Consider the following 14,088-nt stretch of genomic DNA (forward strand, 5'->3'; position numbering starts at 1 on the left):
AAAATAATTGACTGCATAAGTATTCACCCTCTTCAATATGACACACCAGATCATCACTGGTGCACCCAATTGGTTTTAGAAGTCACATAATTAGTTAAATGGAGATCTGTGTGTAGTCAAGCTGTTTCAATTGATTGTAGTAAAAATACACCTGTATCTGGAAAGTCCAACTGCTGGTGAGTCAGTATCCTGGCAAAAACTATGCCATGAAGACAAAAGAACATTCCAAGCAACTCCATGAAAAGGTTATTGAAAAGCATGTCAGGAGATGGATATAAGAAAATTTCCAAGTCATTGAATATTCCTTAGAGTACAGTTAAGTCAATTGTCAAGAAATGGAAAGAATATGGTACAGATGTAAATCTACCTAGAGCAGCCATCTTCAAAAATTGAGTGACAATGCAAGAAGGGGACTATTGAGAGAGGCCACCAAGAGACCTATGAAAGCTCTGGAGGAGGTACAAGCTTCAGTGGCTGAGATGGGAGAGACAGCGTACAACTGTTGCCCAGGTGCTTCACCAGTCACAGATTTGTGGCAAAGAGAAAGCCACTGTTGGGGAAAAATCTCACATGAAATCTTGACTAGAGTTTGCCAGAAGGCATGTGGGAGACTCTGAAGTCAGCTGGAAAAAGGTTCTTTGGTCTGATTAAGCCAAAGTTGAACTTCTCAGCCATCAGACTAAACTCTATGTTTGGTGTAAGCCAAACTCCACACATCATCAAAAACGCACCATCCCTACTGTGAATCATGGTGATGGCTGCATCATGCTGTGGGGTGCTTCACTGCAGCAGGCCCTGGAAGGCTTGTGAAGGTAGAGGGTAAAATGAATGCAGCAAAATACAGGGAAATCCTGGAGGAAAACCTGATGCAGTCTGCAAGAGAACTGTGACTTGGGAGATTTGTTTTCCAGCAAGGCAATGACCTCAAGCCTATAGGTAAAGCTACACAGGAATGGCTTAAAAACAACAAAGTCAATGTCCTGCAGTGGCCAAGTCGGAGTCCAGACCTCAATCCAAATGATAATTTGGATCCCCGTGATCCCTGTGAAATCTAAAGAGGCAAAATTGCAGTGTGCAGGTGTGCAAAGCTGATCGAGGCCTATCCACACAGACTCGAGGGTGTAATTACTGCTGAAGGTGCAACTGCTGAAAACTGACTTGAAGAGGCTGAATATTGTGATGGGGTCTTGTGTTCTCTTGTTTGTTGCAAAGCTTCTTTCTTTGCCTCCTTGAAATCTGCATTTACATATTTGTGTAGTCGCAGTTGCTAATGTAAGTGGAGCTTTAGATCTAACATTAATCCGATTTCCCCCCAGCCCTCTAACTGGAGTCTCTTTAAATAGAGCCGTTGTCAGAGGTCAGAATTGATTGTACAACTCCATTGCAAAATGGACCAAAATTCATTTAACAACCAAGTGTCGAATTAACCTCAGTAACTGACCTCCAGAGAACTGCAGCTGGGCATGTCACAGCGTCACAAACGTGGGCTCTGATCTGGTCACGTTGCTCACTACTCTGTATTTTTTTAAAAACTACCTCTAACATTTCTTCTACACTTCCCTCCAGTCCCCTATTGTATTGGCCATTAACACCCTTGGGAAAATATCTCTGGCTGTCCACTCTGTGCCTCTTATCTTGTACGTCTCTATCAAGTCACCTCTCAACTCAATCTATCCTCATAAGCCACTTATCACAGAAATGGTCACCTTGTTGTTGGACGCGGGGCTTTGCTATCTGCCCATTGGCTGGGTGCTTTCTGCATCATGACGCTGGCTGCATTTTAACGGTGTTTCAGTGACTATAAACAAGAGTTTCTGCAAATGCTGTAAATCCAAAGCAACGGACACAAAGTGTTGGAGAAACCAGCAGGTCAGGCAGCATCCACAGAGGAATAAACAGTTGTTTACTCCAGCCCTTGTGTGTGTTCCGGCATCTGCAGAATCTCTTGTGTTTATGTTATGAAATCTGTTTTGTAACGTCAGTGCAATAATGCATAAAAGTTACTATAAATTACAGTAAATAGTGCGAAAGAGAAGCAGCCAGTGTTCATGGGTTCATTGTCCATTCAGAAACCTGATGGTGGAGGAGAAGCAAGCTGTTCCTGAAATATTCAGTGTGGCTCTGTCGGTAAGAGATGGAATTACATCTTCAGAAAGAGGTGACGTGGGGTCAGAGAATGTTGAATCTTCGTGGGTGGAGTTGAGAAACTGCAAGGGTGAAAAAACACTACGGGAATCGTATACAGGCCTCCAAATAGCCTAGATGTGGAGTTGAGATTGCAAAGGGAGCTGTTAAAGGCATTTAATGAGGGTAATGTCACAATTGTAATGGGGGACTTCAGTTTGCAAGGGGATTGGGAAAATCAGGTTGGTGTCTCAGATTGTGTAATAATCCAGATTTTATTAGTCATTTTAACATAAAGGAACCCTTAGGAGACAGTGATCATAATGTGATTGAATTCATTCTGCAGTTTGAGAGGGAGAAGCATAGGTCACATGTATCATTATCAATGGAATGAAGGGAATTACAAAGGCATGAGAGAGGAGATTGCCCAGGTGGATTGGAGGAGGATACTGACTGAGATGACGGCAGATCATAGATGGCTTAAGTTTCTGGGAATAGTTCACAAGGTTGCGGGGGTAGGCAATTGTGTCTGACCAGGGAAGTTGAGGACTCCAAGGAAAGGGCATATAAAGTAGCAAAAGTGAGTGGGACACACAAAATGCTGGTGGAACACAGCAGGCCAGGCAGCATCTATAAGGAGAAGCACTGTCGACGTTTCGGGCCGAGATCCTTCGGCAGGACTAACGAAAGGTCTCGGCCGGAAACGTCGACAGTGCTTCCCCTTATAGATGCTGCCTGACCTGCAGTGTTCCACCAGCACTTTGTGTGTGTTGTTTGAATTTCCAGCATCTGCAGATTTCCTCGTATTTGAAACGTGAGTGGGAAGTTGGATGATTGGGAAGCTTTTAAAATCTAACAGAAGTCAAGTAAAAAAGACTATAAAATGGGAAAAGATGCAATATGAGGGCAAACTAGCCAATAATATAAAGCAGGATAATAATTTTTTTCAGTTATATTAAGAATAAAAGGAAGGTGAGAGTTGATATTAGACCACTGAATAATGATGCTGGTGAGGTAGTAATGGGGGAGCAAAGAAACGGTAGATGAATTTATAAGTACTTTGCTTCAGTCTTTACTGTGGGAGACACTAGCTGTATGCCATAGATTGATGAGTATCGGGAAGCAGGAGTGAGTGCCTTTGCTATTACAAAGGAAGAAGTGCTAGGCAAACTGGAAAGTCTTAAGGTGGACCAGGTGGACAACATCCCAGAGTCCTGAAAGAGGTTACTGAAGAGACAAGATGCATTGGTCATGATCTTTCAATAATCACTTGATTCTGGCAAGATCCTGGAGGACTGGAAATTTGCAAAATGCAAGTCCACTTTTTAATAAAGGAGAAAGAAAACAAAGGGAAATTATCGGCCAGTTAGCCTAACCTCAGTGGTTGGGAAAGTGTTGGAGTCTGTTATTAAGGATGAGGTTCAGGGGACTTGGAGCCAAATGATAAAATAAGTCAAAGTCAGCATGGTTTCTGTCAAGGGAAAACTTATCTGACAAATCTTAGTTCTTCGAGGAAGTAACAAGCAGGGCGGACAAAGGAGGGGCAGTAGATGTCACTTGGATTTTCAGAAGACATTTGATAAAGGTGCTACACATGAGGCTGCTTAACAAGATAAAATCCCATGGCATTACAGGAAAGATGCTGACAGGCAGGAGGCAGTGTGTGGGAATAAAGGGGGCTTTTTCTGGTTGGCTGCCAGGGACTAGTTGTGTTCCTGGGGGTCAGTATTGGGACCGCTACTTTTCATATTGTTTGGCAATGATTTAGATAATGGAATTGATGGTTTTGTGGCAAAGTTTGCAGATGACATGAAAATAGGTGGAGGGGTAGGTAGTGCTGAGGAAGCAATGTGATTGCAGCAGGACTTAAAATAAATTGGATGAATGGGCAAAAGAGTGGTAGATGGAATACAGTGTTGGGAAATGTATGATAATGCATTTTAGTAAAAGGAGCAGAACTGCAGACTATTATCTAAATGGGGAGAAAATTCAAACACCAGGGTGCAAAGGGACTTGGGAGTCCTCGTGTAAGACTCCCAGCAGGTTAATTTACAGCTTGAGTCTGTGGTAAAGGTGGCAAATGCAATGTTGGCATTTATTTCAAGAGGAATGGAATATAAAAACAAGGAGATAAGGCTGAGTAAGACCAGAGTCAGGCCGCACTTGGAGTGCTGCCAACAGTTTTGGACCCTTATCTCAGAAAGGATGTGTTGTTGGTGGAGAGAGACCGGGGGGGGGTCACGAGGAGGATTCCAGGAATGAAGGAGTTAACATATGAGCATTTGTTAGCTTTGGGCCTGTACTCACTGGAATTTAGAAGAATTTAAATGGGGATCTCATTGAAACTTGCCAAATGTTGAAAGTAGATAGGGTGGATGTGGAGAGGATGTTTCCTATGGTGAGGCTATCCAGAGGGCACAGTCTCAGAACTGAGGAGCAACCTTTTAGAACAGAGGGAAGGAGGAATTTTTAAAGAGTGGTGAACCTGTGGAATGCTCTGCCACAGACTGTGGTGGAGGCCAGGTCCGTGGGTGTATTTAAAGAGGAAGTTGATAGATTCCTGATTGGTCAGGGCATCAAGGGACACGGTGAGAGGGCAGGTGTATGACGTTAAATGGGAACTGAAATCGGCAATGGTGAAATGGCAGAGTGGTATTGATGGGCTGAATGGCCTAATTTTGCTTCTATGTCTTATGGTCTTTAGGCTCCTGTACACTTCCCTATTGGTAGTAATAAAAAGAGGGCATGCCCTGGGTGGTGAAGATCCTTCATAATGGATGCCCACTCCTTGAGACGTAACCTTTTGAAGATACACTTGTTGGTGGAGAGGCTAGTGCCCATGAGCTGGTTGAGTTTACAACCCTCTGCAGCTTTTTCCCAATCCTGTGCATCGGTCCAGTCCTGATGAAGGGTCTTGGCTCGGTGTCAGCTGTTCATTCCTCTGCACTGATGCTGCAGGACCTGCTGAGCTCCTCTGCATTTTGTGTTTCTCAGTGACATCTGGTTTAGGTCATATTAGAGAGGTAACTGAAGTTCCATTTGTAACACAAAGCAAAGAGTTGAAGTTTGGTTGAGCAGTCTGTGGACTCAATCAGATTAGTTTTATTTGTTATACGCTCATTGAAACATACAGAGAAATGCAACTTTTCCATCAACAACCAACTCAAGTTTCACCGTGCTTTCAGCACTGAGAGAGCGTGGCCCACAACTTACTAACCCTCACTCACATGACTTTGCATTGTAAGGTCACGGAAAATGTACAAACTCCTGACAGAATTGAACTGCGTCAATGGCACTGTGAATGTCACACTAACCGCTAATGCCCCCTCGGCTATACTTGTACAAGGTAGTGGTGTATTCAGTGAAGAGTACCACCCTGTACTTGTACAAGGGTCGTGGTGTATTCAGTGAAGAGTACCACCCTGTACTTGTACAAGGGTCGTGGTGTATTCAGTGAAGAGTACCACCCTGTACTTGTACAAGGGTAGTGGTGTATTCAGTGAAGAGTACCACCCTGTACTTGTACAAGGGTCGTGGTGTATTCAGTGAAGAGTACCACCCTGTACTTGTACAAGGGTAGTGGTGTATTCAGTGAAGAGTACCACCCTGTACTTGTACAAGGGTCGTGGTGTATTCAGTGAAGAGTACCACCCTGTACTTGTACAAGGTAGTGGTGTATTCAGTGAAGAGTACCACCCTGTACTTGTACAAGGGTCGTGGTGTATTCAGTGAAGAGTACCACCCTGTACTTGTACAAGGTAGTGGTGTATTCAGTGAAGAGTACCACCCTGTACTTGTACAAGGTAGTGGTGTATTCAGTGAAGAGTACCACCCTGTACTTGTACAAGGGTCGTGGTGTATTCAGTGAAGAGTACCACCCTGTACTTGTACAAGGTAGTGGTGTATTCAGTGAAGAGTACCACCCTGTACTTGTACAAGGGTCGTGGTGTATTCAGTGAAGAGTACCACCCTGTACTTGTACAAGGTAGTGGTGTATTCAGTGAAGAGTACCACCCTGTACTTGTACAAGGTAGTGGTGTATTCAGTGAAGAGTACCACCCTGTACTTGTACAAGGTAGTGGTGTATTCAGTGAAGAGTACCACCCTGTACTTGTACAAGGTAGTGGTGTATTCAGTGAAGAGTACCACCCTGTACTTGTACAGGGTAGTGGTGTATTCAGTGAAGAGTACCACCCTGTACTTGTACAAGGTAGTGGTGTATTCAGTGAAGAGTACCACCCTGTACTTGTACAAGGTAGTGGTGTATTCAGTGAAGAGTACCACCCTGTACTTGTACAAGGGTAGTGGTGTATTCAGTGAAGAGTACCACCCTGTACTTGTACAAGGTAGTGGTGTATTCAGTGAAGAGTACCACCCTGTACTTGTACAAGGTAGTGGTGTATTCAGTGAAGAGTACCACCCTGTACTTGTACAAGGTAGTGGTGTATTCAGTGAAGAGTACCACCCTGTACTTGTACAAGGTAGTGGTGTATGCATTCAGTGTAGAATACCAATTTTGAAAGAGCTGTTTTCTTGTAGAATTAACGTTTGTTTTCTTTTTGTCCGATGTTGCAGTACCAGGTGGGGCAGCTATTTTCTGTGGCAGAGGCAAGTAAGAACGAGACTGGCGGCGGCGAAGGAGTTGAGGTGTTAAAAAATGAACCATACGAGAAAGATGGCGAGAAGGGACAGTATACGCACAAGATCTACCACCTTCAGCGGTAAGGACCGATCTCTGCCGCCCGTGGCGGGTTGGGAATAGACCTGCCCCTCTCTCACTCTGGGTAGCCTCTGCAGTCAGGTAGTGTCAGGCTGAGGTGCTCGGTGTAGCGTGGCAAGGCCAGGAGAAGCCACAGATTGATCTTGGGTTAGAAGGTTGGTATGACATCCTGGGCTGAAGGGCCTGTGCAGTTCCATGATCCACTGGTCTTTTTCAATCCCTGAGCCAGTTTAACGGCTATTTCATACTCCCACTCTGGACCCTTCTCAACTGAAGAAATCATTTATTTTCCATCCACCCACACAAACCCTTTCAGCATTGGAAAAACCTCAGTCCTATGCTACCACTAAAATGGAGAGCTCACAGGCCAGCTTCTGGTAACTTCCCTTGTCGTTTAATTCTTTCACTTTCAGCAACAGATCAGGGTCACACCCCGGCTGGTAGCACGTCTCTCTGGGCTGATAGTGCTGGTGAGGGTCTGGCAGTAGCTGACAGGGTGCTGTTGTTGGGAGCTGTTGAGTTGGAATACAAAGAAACAAATGCTTGTGTTATTGTGAACCTTGTGGGGAGCAGAAGGTGAGTGGGTGAACTTTGCATTTGGAACAGGTTTCCAACACGAACAAAATAGTGTAGAGAGGGAACTGCAGTTTACTTTAAGATACTGAGTGCTTGCACAGATCAGAGAATGATTAATATATAACTTAAGGAATTAGCTATTGATATGGTTAGAGGGTTTTTTTTTCATTCAGAGATACAATGCAGATCAGGCACTTCCGGCTCAGCAAAAACCACCAATTTAACCCTATCCTAATCACTGGACAATTTACAATGACCTATTAACCTACTGACCAGTATGTCTCTGGACTGTGGGAGGAAACTGGAGCACGTGGAGAAAACCCACACGCTCATCGGGAGAACATACAAACTCCTTACAGAGGATGTGGGAATTGAACTCAGAACTTCGCTCTGAGCTATGCTAGTGTTGTGCTAATCACTACGCTACCACAGTGCCCTTCTTTAGTTAAAGTGGAAAAGTAATACTTGATCAAGCTGTTTATCAAAGATGGGAAGAATTTGGTTTGGAATGTCCTCCTGAAGCACGTACCTTTGGCTGTTTTCATCAGAGAGTACCTCTGCAGGTAAAGTCTCTGGAGAGAGACATGAGTACAACAGCTCAAAATATTCTGTCCATTCAGCCCGTCCACCCGTTTCTCTAACCTCCCGATATCCTGCTCTCTGGGAGCAATTTAACACAGCCAGCAAACAAATGCTTTGGGAATAGGAGCGCTGGGGGAGTGGGGGAGCCCACATGGTCACAGGGACAACTTGCAGACAGCACTTGATTGACCCAGTGTCCCTGGAGCTGAGACAGCAGCTCCACCAGCACACACCGTAGCCTTCAGATTGTTATAAATTCATCTGTCAATTTAGATATTAATAAGGATTAAAGATATGAAAGGTTAGCTTATTTATGACATTTTCATTGAGACAGTAAGGTGTCAGCTGGAATCGGTGAGGATTGTGCTGGGCAGCCTGCAAGTATTGCTGTGCTTCTGGCACCATCATAGCATGCCCACAACCTAAGTAACCCTAACCTTTATGACTTTAGACTGTGGGAGGAAACTGGAGCACCCAGAGGGACCCACAAGATCATGGGGAGAACGTTCAAACTCGTCACAGACAGCAGCGGGTATCGAGCTCCGATCTTGCAGCTGGCGCTGTGCAGTGCTGTGCGAAACACAAGGCAGCGTGTCCCACTTTGCCCAAGTTTGCTTGGTCGGCTACACCATGTTGATTGGCATAGAAAGAGTTAATGGACAGAAACCCACTTTTACCTTGTGTGGACTCTGAGAAATGAGGCGGCGGCAGGCGATTGTGTGATAACAGCCTATTCCTATCTACACAGAACAGATCCACACAATACGTGCCTTTCCCCAGGAGCTGAGGCAAGAAGAAAGAAAAATTCAGGAGTGGTGGATACGTTAGGGACAGTTAAGCGACTCTCAGCTAAGCACATGGTTGGTAGAAAATGGAGGGCAATATGGAATGCAAGGATTAGATTGATCTTGGAGAAGATTAAATCGTTGGCACAAAATTGTGGGTCAAATGGCCTTTTCTGTGCTGTAGTGTTCTTTTTAAAAGAATACAATCTAAATATTAGGGATTTGTAAATATATTTTGTTATTTTGCTACTTGCTGGTGAGCCAGCTGCATTGCTGAATTATCAAATCTCTCATGCCCATCTCAGCACAGATTCATTCCATTTATGTACTGAACTTGAGGAACAGAAAGAAAAGCTACTTGGCCTAAATTTTCTGCTCTACATCAGTATCCTATCCCAATCCATCTCTTCCCAATCTTTCTTTGTACTTTTTCAAGGTCAAGTTTATTGTCAGATGCACAAGAATAATGAGAAACTTTCTGTGGCAGCATCACAGGCACAGAGCGTCAGATGATCAGCATTCACAAGAAAAACAAAATTACACAAATTATATGGGAAGGGGCAAATAGAGCAGTAAATAAAGTCCATTTTAGTGCAAAGTGATCAAGGTGTCACTGGTGCTAAAGTAGTAATTGGGGATTTGGTTGGTTGGAGTAGAGCAACTGAACCTGGCAAAGGTGTTTTTGACCAGGTTCCCCTTCAGGGCTCCTCTAATGTTTACCCTGGATTTTGTTTGTGGGAGAAGGGGGTTATTTACCCCTAGATTTTGCCTGTGGGAGGAGGTTATTTACGCTGGATTCAATCTGTGAATATTTTTTCACTTCTAGAGTCTGCCTGTGGGAGAAGGGGCTATTTACTCATGGATCCTGCAGCCATGATGTTATCCCAACAAAGTGCTGATTAATTGGCTGTCTATACCCCCAGTGTAAGCAAAACGCTGGGTGGGTATGTGTTAGTGCAGGGATACAGAGAAATATGTAGAGAGGGAATAGGTTTACCACAAGAAGCTATCAGGGACGAGATGGAATGCATAGCCTCTACTAAACTGCAGGAACCACTTTATCAGGCACAGGAGTGGAACCCAATGTGATCTTCTGCTGTAACCCGTCCACTTCAAAGTTCGATGTGTTGTGCATTTGGATATGCTGTTCTGCACACCATGTGGTTATCTGAGTCATTGTCACCTTCCTGTCAGCTTGAACCAGTCTGGCCATTCTCCTCTGACCTCTCATTACGAGGCATTTTCACCCACAGAACTGCTGCTCACTGTAAGTTGATACGTTTTTTGCACCACTCTGTGCAAACTCTAGAGACCTGTGTGTGAAAATCGCAGGAGATCAGTTTCTGAAATACTCAAACCACCCCATCTGGCACCAACAATCATTCCACAGTCAGTCATTTCTTTCCTATTCTGATGTTTAGAGCAACTGAACCTCTTGACTGTGTCCACATGCTTTTATGCATTGATTTGCTTCAGCATGATTGGCTGATTAGATATTTGCATTAACAAGCAATGTGCTGTAAAGTGGCCACTGGGGGTAAATTGGGTAAAGGTAAGCAGGCATTTTCCACTGAGGTAGAGTGAGATTAGAACTAGAGGTCATGGGTTAAGGATGTCAGGCGGAATTGTTGAGGTGAACCTGAAGGAAAGCTTCTTCACTCAAGGGAAGTGAGTGTGTGGAACGAGTTGTCAGCAGAAGTGATGAATATGAAGGGTATGGTCCAGACGTGTCAGCGACCAACAAAGTCAGAGGATATGCTGGCTGTCACTGTAATTCCAGTGTCAGTACAGCATAATTACAACTTATTATGTACATCTTTGAAATGTGGGGGGAAGCCCATGTGGTCACAGGGTGAACGTACAAACTCGTTACAGACTGCAGCAAATTGAACCCAAGTCACTATGTCACTGTCACTGTCGCTATGCTATGTCATTTGCTAGGGGAAACCCAATGGTCCGACCATATCTGAAGTGTCACAAAATATCAGAATTGGGCTGTTCTACCCATTGAGTCTGTTCTATCATTCCATCATGGCTGATCTACTATCCCTGTCAACCCCATTATAGACAATAGGTGCAGAAGTAGACCATTCAGCCCTTCGAGCCTGCACCGCCATTTTGAGATCATGGCTGATCAACTACTATCAATACCCGGTTCCTGCCTTGTCCCCATATCCCTTGATTCCCCTATCCATAAAATACCTATCTAGCTCCTTCTTGAAAGCATTCAGAGAATTGGCCTCCACTGCCTTCCGAGGCAGTGCATTCCACACCCCCACAACTCTGGGAGAAGAAGTTTTTCCTTAACTCTGTCCTAAATGACCTACCCCTTATTCTCAAACCATGCCCTCTGGTACTGGACTCTCCCAGCATCTGGAACATAATTCCTGCCTCTATCTTGTCCAATCCCTTAATAATCTTATATGTTTCAATCAGATCCCCTCTCAATCTCCTTAATTCCAGCGTGTACAAGCCCAGTCTCTCTAACCTCTCTGCGTAAGACAGCCCAGACATCCCAGGAATTAACCTCGTGAATCTACGCTGCACTTCCTCTACAGCCAGGATGTCCTTCCTTAACCCTGGAGACCAAAACTGTACAAAATACTCCAGGTGTGGTCTCACCAGGGCTCTGTACAAATGCAAGAGGATTTCCTTGCTCTTGTACTCAATTCACTTTGTAATAAAGGCCAACATTCCATTAGCTTTCTTCACTGCCAGCTGCACTTGCACATTCACCTTCAGTGACTGATGAACAAGGATTCCTAGATCTCTTTGTATTTCTTCCTTACCTAACTCTACACCATTCAGATAATAATCTGCCTTCCTGTTCTTACTCCCAAAGTGGATAACCTCACACTTATTCACATTAAACGTCATCTGCCAAGTATCTGCCCACTCACCCAGCCTATTCAAGTCACCCTGAATTCTCCTAACATCCTCATCACATGTCACCCTGCCACCCAGCTTAGTATCATCAGCAAATTTGCTGATGTTATTTTCAATGCCTTCATCCAAATCGTTTACGTAAATTGTAAACAGCTGTGGTCCCAATACCGAGCCCTGTGGCACCCCACTAGTCACCACCTGCCATTCCGAGAAACACCCATTCACCGCTACCCTTTGCTTTCTATCTGCCAACCAGTTTTCTATCCATGTCAATGCCTTCCCCCTGATGCCCTGAGCTTTGATTTTACCCACCAATCTCCTATGTGGGACCTTATCAAATGCCTTCTGAAAATCGAGGTACACTACATCCACTGGATCTCCCCTGTCTAACTTCCTGGTTACATCCTCGAAAAACTCCAATAGATTAGTCAAGCATGATTTACCCTTGGTAAATCCATGCTGGCTCGGCCCAATCCTATCACTGCTATCTAGATATGCCGCTATTTCATCTTTAATAATGGACTCTAGCATCTTCCCCACCACCGATGTCAGGCTGACAGGTCGATAGTTCTCTGTTTTCTCCCTCCCTCCTTTCTTAAAAAGTGGGATAACATTAGCCATTCTCCAATCCTCAGGAACTGATCCTGAATCTAAGGAACATTGGAAAATGGTTACCAAAGCATCCGCAATTTCGAGGGCCACCTCCTTTAGAACCCTAGGATGCAGACCATCTGGACCTGGGGATTTGTCGGCCTTCAGTCCCATCAGTCTTCTCATCACCGTTTCCTTCCTAATGTCAATCTGTTTCATTTCCTCTGTTACCCTATGTCCTTGGCCCATCCATACATCTGGGAGATTGCTTGTGTCTTCCTTAGTGAAAACAGATCTAAAGTACTCATTAAATTCTTCTGCCATTTCTCTGTTTCCCATAACAATTTCACCCAATTCATTCTTCAAGGGCCCAACATTGTTCTTAACTATCTTTTTTCTCTCCACATACCTAAAAAGCTTTTGCTATCTTCCTTTATATTCCTGGCTAGCTTGCGTTCGTACCTCATTTTTTCTCCCCGTATTGTCTTTTTAGTTAAACTCTGTTTTTCCTTAAAAACTTCCCAATCATTTGTCCTCCCACTCACCTTAGCTCTGTCATACTTCCCTTTTTTTAATGCTATGCAATCTCTGACTTCCTTTGTCAACCACTGTGGCCCCTTTCCCCCCTTTGAATCCTTCCTTCTCTGGGGGATGAACTGATTTTGCATCTTGTGCATTATTCCCAAGAATACCTGCCATTGCTGTTCCACTGTCTTTTCTGCTAGGCTATCCGTCCAGTCAACTTTGGCCAGCTCCTCCCTCATGGCTCCATAGTTTCCCCTGTTCATCTGCAACACTGACACCTCCGAGCTGCCCTTGTCCTTCTCAAATTACAGATAAAAACTTATCATATTGTGATCATTACCTCCTAATGGCTCCTTTACTGCGAGATTGCTTATCAAATCCTGTTCATTACATAACACTAAATCCAGAATAGTCTTGTCCCTGGTCGGCTCTTGTACAAGCTGTTCCAAGAATGCATCCCGTAGGCACTCTATAAATTCCCTATTCTGTGGTCCAGCACAAACCTGATTCTCCCAGTTCACCTGCATGTTGAAATCCCCCATAACTACTGTGACATTACCTTTGCCACATGCCAATGTTAACTCCCTATTCAACTTGCACCCAATATCCATGCTACTGTTTGGTGGCCTGTAGACAACACCCATTTGGGTCCTTTTGCCCTTACTGTTCCTCAGTTCTATCCACACAGACTCTACTTTTCCTGACCCTATGTCCCCCCTTGCAAAGGACTGAATCTCGTTCCTCACCAACAGGGCCACCCCGCCCCCTCTGCCCACATTTCTGTCCCTACGATAGCATGTATACCGTTGTACATTCATTTCCCAGGTCTGATCTCCCTGCAGCCATCTCTCTGTTATCCCAACAACATCATAGTTACCCATTCGCACCTGGGCTTCAAGCTCATCCGCCTTATTTCTGACACCGTGCATTCAGATATAGAATTTTTAGCCCATTTCTCCTCTCTCTGTTTGAATCGCTGCCTATTGTGCTTAACCCAGCTCCCCGAACTCCCATCGGGCTATACGCCCCTAGAATTTTGTTGTCCTTCTTAAATTTACTTATTCTTTCAACCCATTTAACTCCATGTTCCGTTAGACCATCCCTCTGTACATGTGTCCTCTTTATCACTTGTTCCGCCTCACCTTTCTCTACTACACGCTTAATATTCCAGAACCGTGCAGTCCCCACCTGTCCTTTATTCTTCCTCTCGCTATCCTCTCTCACATTCTGGATCCCTGCCCCCTGCAAATTTAGTTTAAACCCCCCCCCCCCCACCCCAAGATGCACTAGCAAACTTTC

General features: G+C 44.5%; 1 protein-coding gene across 1 annotated transcript in view; it reads left to right on the plus strand.

Annotated features, from left to right (window-relative positions):
- LOC132396167 (phosphatidylinositol transfer protein alpha isoform-like) overlaps positions 1 to 14,088 on the plus strand; it is a 78,735-nt gene that overhangs the window by 39,018 nt on the left and 25,629 nt on the right. Inside the window, exon 4 of the mRNA XM_059973708.1 lies at positions 6,700 to 6,845. Coding sequence (XP_059829691.1) covers positions 6,700 to 6,845 — 146 coding nt within the window. The remainder of the gene's footprint in view (positions 1 to 6,699; positions 6,846 to 14,088) is intronic.

The sequence above is a fragment of the Hypanus sabinus genome, chromosome 6 (assembly GCF_030144855.1).
Source record: "Hypanus sabinus isolate sHypSab1 chromosome 6, sHypSab1.hap1, whole genome shotgun sequence".
Lineage (NCBI taxonomy): Eukaryota > Metazoa > Chordata > Chondrichthyes > Myliobatiformes > Dasyatidae > Hypanus > Hypanus sabinus.